The sequence below is a fragment of the Notothenia coriiceps genome, unplaced genomic scaffold (assembly GCF_000735185.1).
Source record: "Notothenia coriiceps isolate Sejong01 unplaced genomic scaffold, NC01 NC01_scaffold00011249, whole genome shotgun sequence".
NCBI classification, from domain to species: Eukaryota; Metazoa; Chordata; class Actinopteri; order Perciformes; family Nototheniidae; genus Notothenia; species Notothenia coriiceps.
The window spans coordinates 11,149-26,903 of record NW_011343950.1 but is presented as its reverse complement, the minus strand read 5'-3'; the positions used below and the strand labels follow the sequence as shown (position 1 = coordinate 26,903).

General features: G+C 41.1%; 1 protein-coding gene across 1 annotated transcript in view; it reads left to right on the top strand.

The window, feature by feature from the left end:
* Window positions 1-11,774, top strand: part of LOC104946646 (gamma-aminobutyric acid receptor subunit alpha-5-like) — a 34,105-nt gene extending 22,331 nt beyond the window's left edge. Inside the window, exons 4-6 of the mRNA XM_010772522.1 lie at window positions 6,166-6,318; window positions 7,087-7,298; window positions 8,743-11,774. Of these exons, the coding sequence (XP_010770824.1) occupies window positions 6,166-6,318; window positions 7,087-7,298; window positions 8,743-9,033 (656 nt within the window). The 3' untranslated portion in view covers window positions 9,034-11,774. The remainder of the gene's footprint in view (window positions 1-6,165; window positions 6,319-7,086; window positions 7,299-8,742) is intronic.
* The last annotated feature ends 3,981 nt before the right edge of the window (window positions 11,775-15,755 follow it).

Below are 15,755 nucleotides of genomic sequence, written 5' to 3'. Positions count from 1 at the left end.
TAACGTGTTTTAGACATAGTACCAGTATCGAGACTCGTGCTTGCGTTGGGCCTAGCGGTAACACAAACAATCGCTTGCGCTCGTTGTTCGCGCACACGTCCTCCTCCACCCCTCTCCGCCCGATCCGCAGTAGCGTCCTTTATAGCATATCCCCATGTGCTGGCGTTCGCAGGGTCCTGATGGGGAAACCTCGGCCAAATAGCAAGCCCCGAGGCAAGCGAGACCCTGCTTTGGCATTGCTATTCTTGGAACGCTATGTTGACTTTAAGAGAGGCACACCCTGCCCGGAATCCGATTAGTGTTGTACAACCGCGCGATCATTATCCTGAGCTGACAGTGATCATGGCCTTCTATTTGTTTCCTGGAATCCTCAAATTATAGTATTTCGACGACGACTAGAACTGATATACTACACCGAACACCTATAACTCTAACTCATTCTTCATATTTCCATCTTATGTTAGTTATGAGTCTATTTATTGGTTTCTAATGATGACTCATTTTCACATGATATATGCACACAGGGTAAGTTTTTAGTTTATATAATTCTGTATTTGTTAAATCTCATGATTATTACATGTAATTGCTAAAACACGGCATGTCCAAGGCTGTCTCTGGGGGGGGGGGGGGGAGGTGAACACAGTAATGTCGCGATCTTTACGGCGGGGACTTTTGAAGAGGTCGTTTTCGCCGTCTTTACAATCATAGATGAAGAATATTGTGTTAGGTAGCTACGGAACGGGGGTGGAGGGAACTGCTAAGGGGGGGGAGGAGGGTGCCAGTGTGAGTATCGGGTTAGGTGTCTCGACTGCAGGAGTCATTTCGTGTTGCTACCGACGCATGCTAATTGGACGTCCTGGGCCGAGTCCTGGCTCCTATTACAAAAACAGGGGAGGAGGCAGGATCTCTGTCGACCGTACACACCCTCCGAGAGATTTTGGAAGGAGTAACAGAGATAGGTTGGATAATTTTTTGATATATATATATAAGAGAGTGTTTGTAGAACCCACCGTGTGTTATTACTGAGTCTTTCTTCTATCCCCCCCGACCCCCCCCCTCCCCCCAATTATGAGATCTTCCTTATTACTATCATTTTTCTATTGTGGTTGTCCCCGATTTGATTGATTTGTTCCGTTTATGTCTTTACAAAGGTGATAAAAAGTCCTAAAAGTCTAAATCCGCTACATCGGTGTACTGCCTGATTCCGTTTTGAAGTCAGAAAGATTCCGATAAAACCTGGTCTTGGTAAATGGGGGTTTTTTATCATCGGATGGGTGGGTTGAGGGGTTTCTGTGTTACCTGGTGCGTATCAGGAATGTCGGGGTTTAATCGGTTGAATAAAATTGACACTACTGCCTTTATACATGGCAGACATCAAGGAAGTATCGGGTGTATCGTGGTAAATCGAAAGCGTCACCGATGCACTTCAGTACCCTGGCTACCACAACCATCAGCAACAATATCCGCCATCTTCTACCTGGTTTGTTTGTTTATGCCTTATGCCCATGCTCGGGGGGGGTCTTATTTGCTGCTTTTGGTGAATTTTGTGGCCCGGCATATGTACTACAGCGTATCCAGCGGTTTCGAGCGGTTTCGTTTGGACGGACACATTTCTTGAGCCGATTCCGTGTGGACGGAAGACTTTTTTGAAATCAACTTCGGTTCGAAATCGGTTTTGTCTCCGTGTGGACGGGCCTAAGGGTGCAGGACATCTCTAAGCGGTTGACCAATCACAAACAGAGCTGGCCAGCTAACCAATCAGAGCAGGTTGGGCTCTGGTTTCAGACAGAGGGTGAAAAGAGGTGCTGCAGCACAGGCAGTATGAGAAAAATAAAGAGCTTTTTGAACATTAAAGCACGGAGACATGTCCCAGGAGAGACACAAAATACATATATGGACCTAAACATGGGCAGAATATGTCCTCTTTAAATTCAAAGAGATACTTTATACTTCTACTCCACTAAATTACATTTATTTTATAACTCTTGTTGTTTTCTGTTTCCAAACAGGGCAACAAGTATAATAATTTCCATTGTTAACTTAAGTAAAAAGCCGTTATTCTTTCACAACTGCCACTAAGTATGCACAGCATGAAGCAGTTCAGATCAGGTTGCTTTACTTTTCTGTATGCAACAAACCCCCCTCTCAGATACACAGAGCCAGCATGGGTCTCAATTAGCTAATCTGAGCCAAAAACCCTCTTTAAAAATCCGAGAATAGCTCTGCAAAGCTCACACTGTGGCAGAGGAGACCTTTGACCTCACAGGTTAAGCCTGACAGGATGAATATAGACACAGCAGTGAAAATCGATGACAAGCAAACGTTGTAGTTGCATCTGTCAAAGCTCAACAGATGGATGTGATCCGTGCTGTAGTACTGGAAATACTGTGTAATCCTTGGGAAATATACCTAAAGTAATGTGACATTTGAGACAATACAGTGATAGTAGAAATAAAGGTCTTGGTTATTACTGTAGCATGAAGTGTTTTCTTACTGCAGGAAGATAGAAGGAAGATTAACTAATTGCAAGGTGGCTTTAATGAATAAATATGAAGGAATGTCTTCACCTTTATGAACAAATATAAAGGAATTTGTCCGCTTCGTAAACCATCTCTGGCTTTATTTGTATATAGCTGACACTAAAGGATGTTTTATGACCTGTTGCTGAGTTCTAAGCCTAGGCGGACACCATACTTGCACGTTTTAAAATATCTTAGGAGGATCCAAATAAATTGTTCTGTGTATGTTGTTCGAGATAACACATGTTAAGAGTGATACACATGTTTTGCTCATCAAGATGAAGGAAGGTTAACACATGTGCAAGGTGATTTTTACGGCAACATATGGAGGAATTACTCCACTGAGTGTATGTTTGATTTGATTTTAAATAGCGGGCACAAGAGGATGTTTTATGACCTGTTGCTGACTTCTGAGCCGAGGAGGACACCATACTTGCTAAGTTTTAAAAGATCTTAGGAGGATTAAACACGTGTTTCTGAGCATGTCATTATTTCTTTGGACAGCAGATCTTTAAGCTAACCAGTTGACCAACATAGCCGAGTTGTTGGAGATAAGAGATGCTAAGAGTGTTACAAATGTTTTGATTATTAGGATGAAGGAAGATGAACTCATCTGACTTTCATGACAACATGTGGAGCAATTTCTTATCTTGGGTTTATTTAGAGGATGTGTTGTGATCTGTTGCTGACTTCTGACACCATACTTGCAAGATTTGAAAAGATCTTAGAAGGATGAATCAATGTTTCCGTGCATTGGATTCCAGTCTTGTCATTTCTCTAGACAGCACCAGATTTCAAAGCTTTAAAATGTTTCGGTAATAAGGATTTTTCCTTACTGCAAAAAGAGAGAAGCAGGATTAACTATAATGTGCAAGGTGGCTTTTACAGAAGCATATGGAGGAATTTCAGTGCTGAGTATATTATCTTGGGTTTTATTTAGAGGATGTTTTACGACCTGTTGCTGACTTTGTGTCTGTCTCATACTTGCAAGTTTCAAAAGATCTTAGGAGGATTAAAACATGTGTTTCTGTGTATCTCATTATTTCTTTTGACAGCAGCAGGTACAAATGTAGGAACAGAGAAGGAGGATTAACTCATTGCACGGTGGCTTTACGACAACATATGGAGGTATTTCATTGTATTGTATGCAGCAGGCACTAGAAGATGTTTTATTACCTGTCTGTTGCTTTGACTTAGGAGGACACCATACTTGCATATTTTAAAAAGATCTAAGGAGGATACAAATATGTGTTTCTGTGCATTGGCTTCCTATCTCATTATTTCTTTGCACTGCCACAGTTTTGAAGTTGACATCAGCAGATTTTGAAGTTGACAGTGCTTACCAGTTGACCAGCATAGCCGCGTTGTTCTCCGCTATGAATGGCAGTTCCCCGCAGACACTCCAGAAAGCAAAGAGTAAAATCCACCACAGCCGCATTTTTTCACACCTTGCAGATATCCATCCACGTGGCCGGGAGTCCTCGGAGCGAAGGCAGCACAGGTGCTTCTATATTTAAGGACATGATCAAAGCCACCGCATTGCACATCCAAACTTTGTTCTCCACCAGAGTCCCCTCTCAACCGCCCTCTGACTCTGTCATCTGTGCACCTGTAATCACCGCTGTGGATCTACGTCCTCAATCAAGAGCCGGCCTGACAGGATGGGATGTCTGCCTGCTGCACACACACACACACACACACACACACACACACACACACACACACACACACACACACACACACACACACACACACACACACACACACACACACACACACACACACACAGAGGGAGAGAGGCAGGGCGAGGGAGATATACAGGATGCAGATTGTGACAGGGGATTAGTGGGAGAGAAAAATCGGATTTTGCCAGGAGAAAGCTGCCGTCATCTGTGGATTTTCTATCAGACTCGACAGGATTTTTGAGAATCCTTCAAATGCAATCTTCCGTTGATTAACAGGATATGATGATTCCCCCCCCCACACACACACGCACACAAACACACACACACATACACACAAACTAGTTTTTCATGCTTCGAGGAGTATTTATTGCCTGCAAGTTTAGTTGTGCAGCCCACCAACTGATAAGAGAAAATTAAAACACAGAAGAAATGACAGCACCAAAACATTCATGAAAATAAAGCGAGGGGAATCCCTCTCTAAAGTACGTCAAGAAATAGGTCAAAGGAGGTTCTGCTTTTTGTGGTTTTCCTCTCCTCTAGTGTGTTATATAGATTTGTGTACATGTAAATGGTCTGCAAAGGCTAACATCCCTGTGTTCCCTCCTGAGGGAGTTTCTCACCCACACACTCCCCCCCTAACTGAAACACCTCGGTTAAACTCCTTTATTTACTACCTGAACCTGCTTTAGGCTAAGGGGCGGGACATCTCTAAACGGTTGACCAATCACAACAGAGCTAACCAATCAGAGCAGACTGGGCTCTGGTTTCAGACAGAGGGTGAAAAGAGGTGCTGCAGAACAGGCAGTATGAGACAAATAAAGAGCTTTTTGAACATTAAAGCATGAAGACATGTCACAGTAGAGACACTAAATACTAACATGAAACCTTGATACTTTAATTGCATTTTTACTGCAGTTTAAGTGCTTTAACTACACTCTACTTTTTTTTACAGGTAATCATTTTATTTATAGTGAAACGTATCGATGAAATACTTTAAATTACTTATTTCTTTATAATTGTTTAATACCGCACAAAAGACATTTTTTGTGTTCTCACTTCTATCCATCGTTTGTGCAGCACTTTTTGTCTTGCAGTGACAAACGAGGCCACAGCGAGAAAATGTGACAGCTGCAGAAAACCAGGGTTTTAGGATAAAGCTGCTGATATTACTTTTTTTCTTATTGTCAATAAATCTTATGAAAAGATCAAAACCAAAAGTGTGTTAGTCCCTCTCTTAATACTTTCTATCCTTGTCATTTCCTAAATCCAACGCACTGTAGTTCCCAGCACATTGCTCGGACAGGCGTAGCGTGCATTTGTTCGGGACTATTTTGGGATTGGGATTAGCAGGACGGTGTGTGCGGGGTTGACTGAAAATAAACGGTGCTGTGTTCACTGTACTTAAGGGGAAAGATAATTACAGCTGGAGTCTATTAATAGCTCTCAGTCTGTATATTTTTTGCAAAGCTTTTCCTTTAGTTTAAATATGTTATTAATGCTAATACGCATGGTATTTTAATGTATTAATATTATTATTATTTCTTATTCATGATTATTACTATTATTCTTATTATAATTTTTTTTATTTTGTTTGTTTATTTATATATACTTAATTATTTAATTTATTTGTATATATTATTATTTTATATCCCCGCTGGATATATAAAGTATTATGATTCTGACTACTATATACCTTCTTCATTATCCAGAATAAGGATTATGTTTTTCCAAAACCAAAATGTTAAATTGCTTTATTTTACTTTTATATTTGAATTGCAAATTGTTCCTTCATTTATTTATTATTTTTTTAACACAATTTTACCTCCTGAAATTTAAATTATTCCGGTTCTGTTTACCATACACTTCCTTCGTTGTCAAAGTAGGGATTACATTACCCCAAAAAACTAAAATAATGACATTTTGAGTGTTTCCTCCTCTTTCTGTGCGGCTGTGTGCTTCAGGTCAGTACACGGTGATGATGGCTCACTTCTACCTGAAGAGGAAGATCGGATACTTCGTCATCCAGACCTACATGCCGTGCTTCATGACCGTCATCCTGTCCCAGGTTTCCTTCTGGCTCAACAGGGAGTCAGTGCCGGCGAGGACAGTGTTTGGTGAGCTTACACACACATCAGCGAGTAACATGAAATTATAAATAAACCATTTAAACAATCAATTAGTACAAAACATAAAACTGAGGTTATATTCTTAGAAACCTCTGTTTTTCATCAATATATTACAGGTCTCAGATAAGTACAAAACATGTCTCTGAAGTGTTTGGCTCCAAACACCAAACAGATCATTGCAGCATTACCCATAATCCCCTCTGTTTCAGCCCTGTTTCCAAAGTGCTGATTCTCGGTCTGTTACTTTAGATGAAAATAAGGAGCCCCTCCCCACGCCCCTCTGAGAGACATTTGGTTACAAAGAACACAATGGTGCTCTAGGAGGAGATTCAGGTGATAAGGTGTGGGGGGTTACCTTGGTTGCTGATTGGCTAATGGTTACACAAGCCAAACAATCGTTATGACATCATAAAGTGGCCAAAATCTGATCAGCTCATTTTCAGACAGGTTTTTATATAAATGGATCAGGAAAAAAAGAGAGAGAATCTTTGTCCCTGAAACTTTCAGAATCTCTTTACACAGAGGGGACACATGTTGATGTAGAAGAGACATGAAGAAGAGGGGACACATGTTGATGTAGAAGAGACATGAGAAAGTGGATTTTAATAGGTGACCATTATATGAAAGAACTTGCTGTTGCTCCTGCATGATTTGTCTATAAATAAATGCCCCCTCCTTTCACTACAACTAAATCCATGTGAATAAAAGTAGTAGTATTTCCGGTTAGTCATAATGACACAGTTTCCCCCCCCCCAGGTGTGACCACGGTGCTCACCATGACCACTCTGAGCATCAGCGCTCGAAACTCTCTTCCTAAAGTCGCCTACGCCACCGCCATGGACTGGTTCATCGCCGTGTGCTACGCCTTCGTGTTCTCCGCCCTCATCGAGTTTGCCACCGTGAACTACTTCACCAAAAGGAGCTGGGCCTGGGACGGGAAGAAAGCAATGGAGGCCCAACAGCCCAAGGTTTGTATGTTTTAATATTATAGTAGTTTCTAATATTCAATTACTTTATTTAGTTTTATTATTGCCGTTTATGGATATTTCTCAGTCTCAGTAAAGTCCCTTGGTTCTTAATAGATGCCGAGAATACCTAGAAATCAGGATAAACTTGCAAAGTAATTATTTATGTCTGTTGTTGAAAGTCACCACATTATTATCTAAGGAGATCTTCAACATTGGTCATTTCAAGAATTTGTAATTAATAGAGACAACAACCACAGACAAAAGCTTGTGTTACAGGGATTGCAGCTTTCAAACCTTACTGTGGGTTTAGTCAAAGATCGACTCCCTTTTCGATCTTTCATTCTCTCTTCTCTGATACTTCATGATCAGTAGTGTGGAAAGGGAAGAAAGGAGTTGTAATGAAGTCCATGTCACACATAAAGTAAGAGTTGAATCAGAAAATAAATAGAACAGGGATTTCAAACTCAATTTCATCTCGGGCCACATTAGCATCATGGTTGCACTCAAAGGCCCAGTTTTATATATAAGACTATATAAAAATACTTATATATAAAATAATGTATTATATTACATTATTNGTTGCTGATTGACTAATGGTTACACAAGCCAGAACATTGTTATGACACCATAAAGTGGCCAGAATCTGATCAGCTCATTTTCAGACAGGTTTTTNAGGAGTTGTAATGAAGTCCATGTCGCACATAAAGTAAGAGTTGAATCAGAAAATAAATAGAACAGGGATTTCAAACTCAATTTCATCTCGGGCCACATTAGCATCATGGTTGCACTCAAAGGCCCAGTTTTATATATAAGACTATATAAAAATACTTATATATAAAATAATGTATTATATTACATGATTGCCTCTGCATTGGATTATTATGGGATAGGGTAATAACTTCATAATTAACTACGTTTGAAAGCAGAAGTCTAGGGAAAATAATTGCAAGCCTCTTCAGTGAGAATGTCACAAAATGATTTAAAAAGAAAAGCAAAATTCTGGAGAAAAAAAAATCTAAAGAAAAAGGCAGATTCTGAGAAAAAAAGAATATTTTTTGAAGGAAAAAAGTCTAACTGAGAAAAAAAGTCAAATTTGAGATGCATTGTGGGACATGTAGTTTATGGGCAACGTGCTTCTTTAAAGCGGCATGTAACCATATAATAAACATATTATATAATCTTTGCAAGCTCTTGTGGGGCCACAGAAAATGAAGTCACGGGCCGGATTTGGCCCCCGGGCCTTGAGTTTGACACCCCTGAAGTAGAAGCTTATAAATGGTGGATCAATAGATTCAGCCAGTCCATTGCTGCCCGCATACATCGATCCCCACTTTCAACCCTCACTGGCCATCTTTGATTATTTTCCTTGTGTGTTATTAACCACCTGTTTTATTGTGTCTGTTGAATGTGCAGCACCAATCAATGCATGTATTTCTCCCCACAGAAGAAGGACCCTTTGGCTCTGTCTAAAAAGCCCAACAACTCCTGCTCGTCCGGCTTGAATTACACAACCAACCTCACAAAGGACTCGTCCATCTCCACTATTTCAAACAGCACTGCGGTACAACTCAAACCCGCTGAAACCAAGGCCCCTGACCCCAAAAAGACTTACAACAGTGTGAGCAAGATCGACAAGATGTCCAGAATAGTGTTCCCGGTGCTGTTTGGGACCTTTAACCTGGTGTACTGGGCAACGTATCTCAACAGGGAACCCGTGAGACAAGAGGAGGTTTAAACTCTGCAATCACCCATCCTCCTGACTCAATCAATGCCACTTAGTCCGATAGTGTTTTTTTAGCCCGTTGGAAATCATTGCATGTCAGGAAAATGCCTCGAGTTTGTACAAAATATATCCCTTTCCAATTTTTATTTATCTCATTTTAGGACTCCAGTCAATGAATGATTTTAGCATTTGGCATTTATATTTGTTCTCCTTGAGTCTACAGTGTATGATGGTACAGCAAAGCCAAATGCTATGCAAAACAACATTTGTATCATTACTCTAAAGCGGCTGTTGCCTTTGTGACTCTTACTTTGTATAAATGGGCCGTGGGGTCCAGATGTGCGAGGACATGGGACTTTGCTTCCTTGTTAAAAGCAGATGAATAGCCATGCTAAATGTGTTGCCTTCAGAGTGTGATAACTCATTACGAATGCACTGGAATCTCCTGCAGTTACTTTTACAGAAGCCAGATTAACGACTTTCATTAAATCCTGTGTTGGTACTTTGATTGCAATTTTGAATGGGCAGTTTTTTCATGAATATCATTTTCGAACAGGGACAGATTTCAGTTTCCTGTCACCATGTTGAGAACCCTGTATGTATGTTTGTAGTTTTAAGAAACATGTATATATTCCCTGCTTTTAGAAAAGTACCACGAAGCCAGTTAGCTTCTATGTTATGCATATACAGCAGCACAGTGTTACCCTAGTCTAGTGCTTCATTGACTGGATATTGAGAAATGAGCAGATTAGCTTAAGCTTTAGCATTTTTGGACCGAATATATACAATGCTTTTTTTAAAGATATCTTGGGTTTTTTGCATCAACTTGTTGTTTCTATAAGCTTTTATGATAACTTGCACATTTTCTTTATAAAAATGTAGATGCTTTGAGCAGGTTTTTGTTATATTTTAGAGTACCTGCTTCAGTTAATAGTGACCTTGGACTAAAGAGAAGAACGTCACAATGACCTGGTGATTACATTTTCACCATTATCCTTTAGATTCATGATGTCTTATTCCTTATCCATATCCAGGCAAAAACATGAGATCTAGTAATAATTCAAAGTTTTAATTTAATGAGTGTTTTAAAGGAAAAGTTTGACATTTTGGAAATGTGCTCATTCGCTTTTGAGTTAAAATGTTCCGATTGATACCACTCTCATGTCTGTGCGTTAAATATGAAACAAGAACCAGCAACTGGCTAGCTTAGCTTAGCAAAAAGGCTGTAAACAAGTTAGTCAGTTAAATACAGGGCCGCCCCTCCCTACAGGCAGATCACGCAGACTGCCTGGGGTCTCACCTCGCGGGAGGGGGCCTCATCTCACGGAGGGAGCCTCAACGGAGCCGCAAATGCGACGCAACTATGCGCTTATGTGGCGCAATTGTGTAGGCACGGCACAGTTTCGCCGCTGCTAGGCTCCACTAGCAACCCCCTCCCTCCCCGTCGGCGCTCGCGACACAGAGGGCCTCGTCATATAACTTTGCGTGGGGCCACAAGTTGGCCAGGGGCGGCCCTGGTTAAATGTGTAATTTTTCAGTCATTTGCTTCTTTGTCGAGGCATAAATGTGTCAGTGGAGTAAAAACGAAGCTAAAGCGCAACTGTTAGCTTAGCATAGTGCCATGTTTTTTTTATCAAGATGTAAAATGGGGTAAACAGCTACACTGGCTTGTACAAATGAAAGAAATCTGCTAAACAGAAGCTGTTTTAAAGCTCACTGATAAGCATGTCCTAAAATTAGCATTAGCTTGAATGTAGCAAAGGGTTAAGGCCAGAACTTTGTAAACATCAAACTATTTAAGTAACAATTGAGAGGTAAGACTTCAGTCAAAATTCTCGCCCTAAGCAACTAGAGAAGTGAGCCGGAGGAGATTTGACTTACTTTCTCTTTTTTTTAAGCAATTTGTAGTTGCCTTATTTCCCTCACTAGTTAATGAATGCTTTCTATTTTTCTTTAACTCGGATTTAAGGAACATTACTTTAAGTTACGGACATAGCCCTGCTAGTTGTTTCCTTCTGTTTTGAGTCTTGATGCTAAGCTAAACTATGCTAAGCTTGCCTTCTCCTTGTTCTAGCTTCATATTTAGCGACATCAGTGGTAACGATCTTGTTATCTTAGTCCAAGAAGAAAGGAAATAATGTGATTCAATGACATATCCTTCAAGTCCAGCTTTTTTACTTGATACTGCGACAGTGCATGCACAACACTCACTTCAGCAGAGAAAGTTTTGCAACCTTCACAGTTTTTAGTTTTACTGTTCGAGTATTTGAGAATTGAAAAATGAATGTGATCTTCTCATGTGACTTTATGCCTTCTGTGTGGCCGGCCTCTATTTAATACGTTTATGGAACACACCAGTTGTATTATATTATTACATTTAAATGAATTTAAGGTACAGGCTGTTCTTTAAATGCAAATATCTGAAGCAATAAATAATGCTCATAATTATTAATGATTTCTGTTTATGGTGATTGTCATCATTTGACTTTCATTTGGTTGATGTCATTTTATCCAGATTGAATCCTTTTGGCAATAGTCTTTTTCTATATATAGCTATACTCTGATTCCTTTTATCTCCGCCCCTCCCTCTTTGGAAGCACAGTGCCCTGCAGGTTTAATGTATTTACTCATTAATTTTGTAAAATACGTGTGCAGATGACCGGTGCAAGGGGCTGGGTCACAATGAATACTTTCTTTCTTTCTTAATTGTTATGCATTCCTGATTCCCAATAAAGCTTCACTGAATCCATTAATCTGATGTTATTAATAAACAATCTCACTGATAATGAAGTTGTGACATATAGAGGTGAAGGAATGAGTCCTTATTTTTATTTTTTCTCGTCTTCAAGTCAACGTTTTTTTAATGTGTTTTTGGTTGTTATCCTTAAATAAGGTCTGTGGTTAACACAAGCTAAGAGATTTTATCGTTTTGTTCTACGACATAAAATACGTCAGTATTGAATAAAAAAACAGCCGTTGCTAAAAAGTGTCTAAATGAGACGACTAAATGTCATCACGCCCAACATTAGCCGCATTTAGCTTAGCCGTGGTGACGTGAAGTCATGTGACCTTGCTGTAGTACCTTTAGCCTATACTTCAAAAATCATGAAGTGGTGTTAATATGTGGAGATGATCCTGCTGAACAAAACATGTAAGTGTCAAGCGACCTTGGGTCCCCTGAAAGGCGCTATACACATTTAAAGTGGACCTATCATGCTATATTTGAATAATATAGTGTAGGACCATACCTATATAAGGCATGTTTATACTTTTTATTTTTCAAAATACCAAACAGATCATGCATTTTAGCCATTCCTCATTTCGCTCAATGTAACACTGTCTTTGCATGGGCTGATTCTGTGAGAACAGCACCATCTACAGGCCTGGCATATGTACTACAGCGTCTCCAGCGCTTTCGAACGGCAATGTCCGTGGCTGTCTCCTCCTGATTGGTGGAGTTGGCCCAATAGCCGTAGCGCCACTTCTGTGACGTCATAGAAGTGTTCAAATCTGGATCAGTCTGTATCAGATCCGTTGCAGCCCCTTTTTAAGAGATTTGGGTATGGAGGAAAATAGAGAGGGTTGTGTTTTCTGACACTTGGTGAGTTCCCTGGAACACCGGGGACACATATTCATGTAGAAAAGACGTACAAAAGTGCATTTTGCATGATAGGTCACCTATTATTAAACGAGTTTCAGAAGAACATGATGGAAACTGTCCCTGTGTTTTTCGCAGAGGATTTTTTATGCCTGTATGTTCCAAAAATCACATTGGACATTTTGTGTATGCGCCCGCTTGCCGTCGGCTAGAACTTCCGAGTCAGCACAACATGTAGGTAATCGCTTGCTTTGCGACTAATGTACAAAACGATGTTTGTGGTTTTTCTTTCAGTTGGTTTACTTCTTTGTAAATTCAAAATAAATTAGCGCAGGTTGAACAGGCATGCTGATGTATACATTTTTTTTCCCCAGGGGACACATGACATACGTGCCTTGAATCTGTCCTTGATGGAACAACGGGCCTGCATGCTGACTGCTTCTCTTTGACTTATATGCAGTCCGGATCATGGGCCGCGCCGCCTCTTCATTGCTGAACTGGCTAAATCCGCGATCTGTGGGCGGTTCTCTTGTTTGGCGCTACACAAGATCTGACTAACCATGCACATCTGTGGTTTAGGAAAAAAAGTTTGCAATAACTGCCAAACAACGTCTTAAAGTAAGTCACCCAAGAAGCTCAGCTGAGACAGAAACGATCACGATCTGGTGTTTTCGCATCGCGGTTGAAAACCCGATGTAATAAGACTCGTACATCTTGTTCACAAATGTTTTTGTCTTAATGTTTATCTATTCAGACATAACGTCTAAATAAGGCCATGTGCTGTTTAATCATGTAGGGACTGCGAGCCTGAACGGGTCTGTCGAGGGCCGCATCTAACGCTCTCGCTTCTCGATTTTACATGCCAACTTAAAGGCCACCCTTCTCGCCAACTGATGGGCCACCTACTGTAGTTTCTTTGCTAATAAGTTATCCACCCCCCTCCCCTCTTTCTCTGCCCCCATAACACCCCCCCCTCCCTGTGGTGCACCTCACTTGCTCCACAACTGCGATGCAGAGAAAACACCGCGTGGGAAATTGTATGAGTCTCGATCGAGTGTGGATACACACACACACACGAGCTATATGGCGCACTGACGAACGCAACAAGACAGAGCCAGATCGGGAAAACAGTAAAAGGGGAAACGGGACTCAACAGCACCCCGACAACACCACGCGTACCTCTACACACACACACACACACACCACACACACACACACACCCGCACACACACACCATCTCTTCTATACCTATAGCTCAACTACTTATAAACCGCTTTAAATGTCATTATCGCCTATCAATCTCACACTCACGTTGCTACACGCGTTACCACAGCTGGCAGAAGAAGAGAAGGAACAACATTTTCAACCACACAAACTCACCAGTGGGCAGTTGAGGTTTCTCTCCGCTCTTCTCGTATAAGCAGGGCTCTCAAGCCACTGTTAAAAATGCTCTAGCAAAGACAACTGGACCACATTAAGGGCACTGACTAGCATACTTGAGCGATCCTGTTGCTGAAAATGTTATGCATTACTGATTCAATGTCAAAATAACCGCATTGCGGATTTATTCACACATATAGAGACAACCGCTAGGGGTGAATTTCATGGAGTTATTAACCCTCCTATTGTCCTTTGTTTCCCCCCCTTTACTTTTGGTTAACTATTACCATTAACAAAAAAACATTAATCATCCCAAATTTCATTTACACACCCTTTCAAACTGGTAAAATATTGTATCAGACTATCTGGTATACATGAAAAACTGCAGTAAATGATACAAAGAACAGACACTGAACACATGTATTGCGTGTGCCGTGGTGCCGGGTTGATTTCACATGGGGAGGATTGGGGCACATAAGGGGGACACACACATGTTCTAGAGTGTTTGTGTGTGTGTGAGAGAGGAGAAAGAGATATGGACCGAGAGCGTCCGGATGCGGCCAGTGTGTCCTCCTAAAGATGAATGTGTGTGTGTGTGTGGTGTGTGATGTGTGTGTGTGTGTGTGTGTGTGTGTGTGTGTGTGTGTGGTGTGTGGTGTGTGTGTGTGTGTGTGTGTGTGTGTGTGTGTGTGTGTGTGTGTGTGTGTGTTGTGTGTGTGTGTGTGTGTGTGTGCCCACCACCGCTATGTGTGTGTGTGTGTGTCGTGTGGTGAGTGGTGGGGGTGGTGTGTGGCGTGGTGCTCCGTGTGTGTTTTATCCTCCGATCCAGCATGGCTGTATCTAAATCATTTTCTTATTTATAGTGGTCATTGTATTGGACTCGGGAAAACCACCATGGGTGTTTACGAAGTTGAAAACTAAATCATCTCCAAAATTTCAATGAAGTGGTTTTCAGCAATTAATTACCAATGTTTCAAAATGTCTACTGTGAGAGGATATCATAAAGGGCCTTAAATAGGCAATCAAAATTTAAACAAAAAAGTTATTGATTGATGAAAACAGTAATCGGTCAGATTTGACCCGATAGACGGGTGCTGCAACTTGAGGCTACACTTCAAGGTCGCGATGGGGCGGGGGGGCCACATACAATATCTATACTATCTCCTAACACTCCTCCGTAAAAAAAAAAAAAAATAGGATGTGTGTACACTTAGAGAAGAGATGGACATAGCAAACAAGGGGAGCGGATTTCAGCCCCCATGCGGTGGAGTGAAATTTACGTTGCAGATGAGAAAACGATCACCATAGGAGAGTTCCGGTGAATTTTAGTGCTGCCGCATTCCGCGTTAGAGCGCCTTTCTCGTCCGGCCTACCTCACTCATATCCACCTCCCTCCTCCTCGCTCCTCACCACGTCTCGGGTCCAATCCAGTGCTGGTAATTTATGAACAAATTCCATTGTTTTCATCGAAAAGAATTTTCAGTATGATTGTCTTTGTGGCAGAGAAGCCCTCGCTGTTTATACCGGCAAAACATTTACCACTTGTGTCGCAAATGTGTTGTTGTAAGTAGATGCCACTGTCTCCCTTTCTCTTTCTGTAATGCGTCTCATATATATTTGTGTTATGAGATTGTATAGGGCCTCTTTATTGCGTTTATAAGTATGGGTGATGTGCTTGTGTGATAGATAGATGTCCATGATCGCTGTGTGCTTGTGCTCGCCTCGTGTGTGATGGTGTGTGTATGCATTTGAGGCA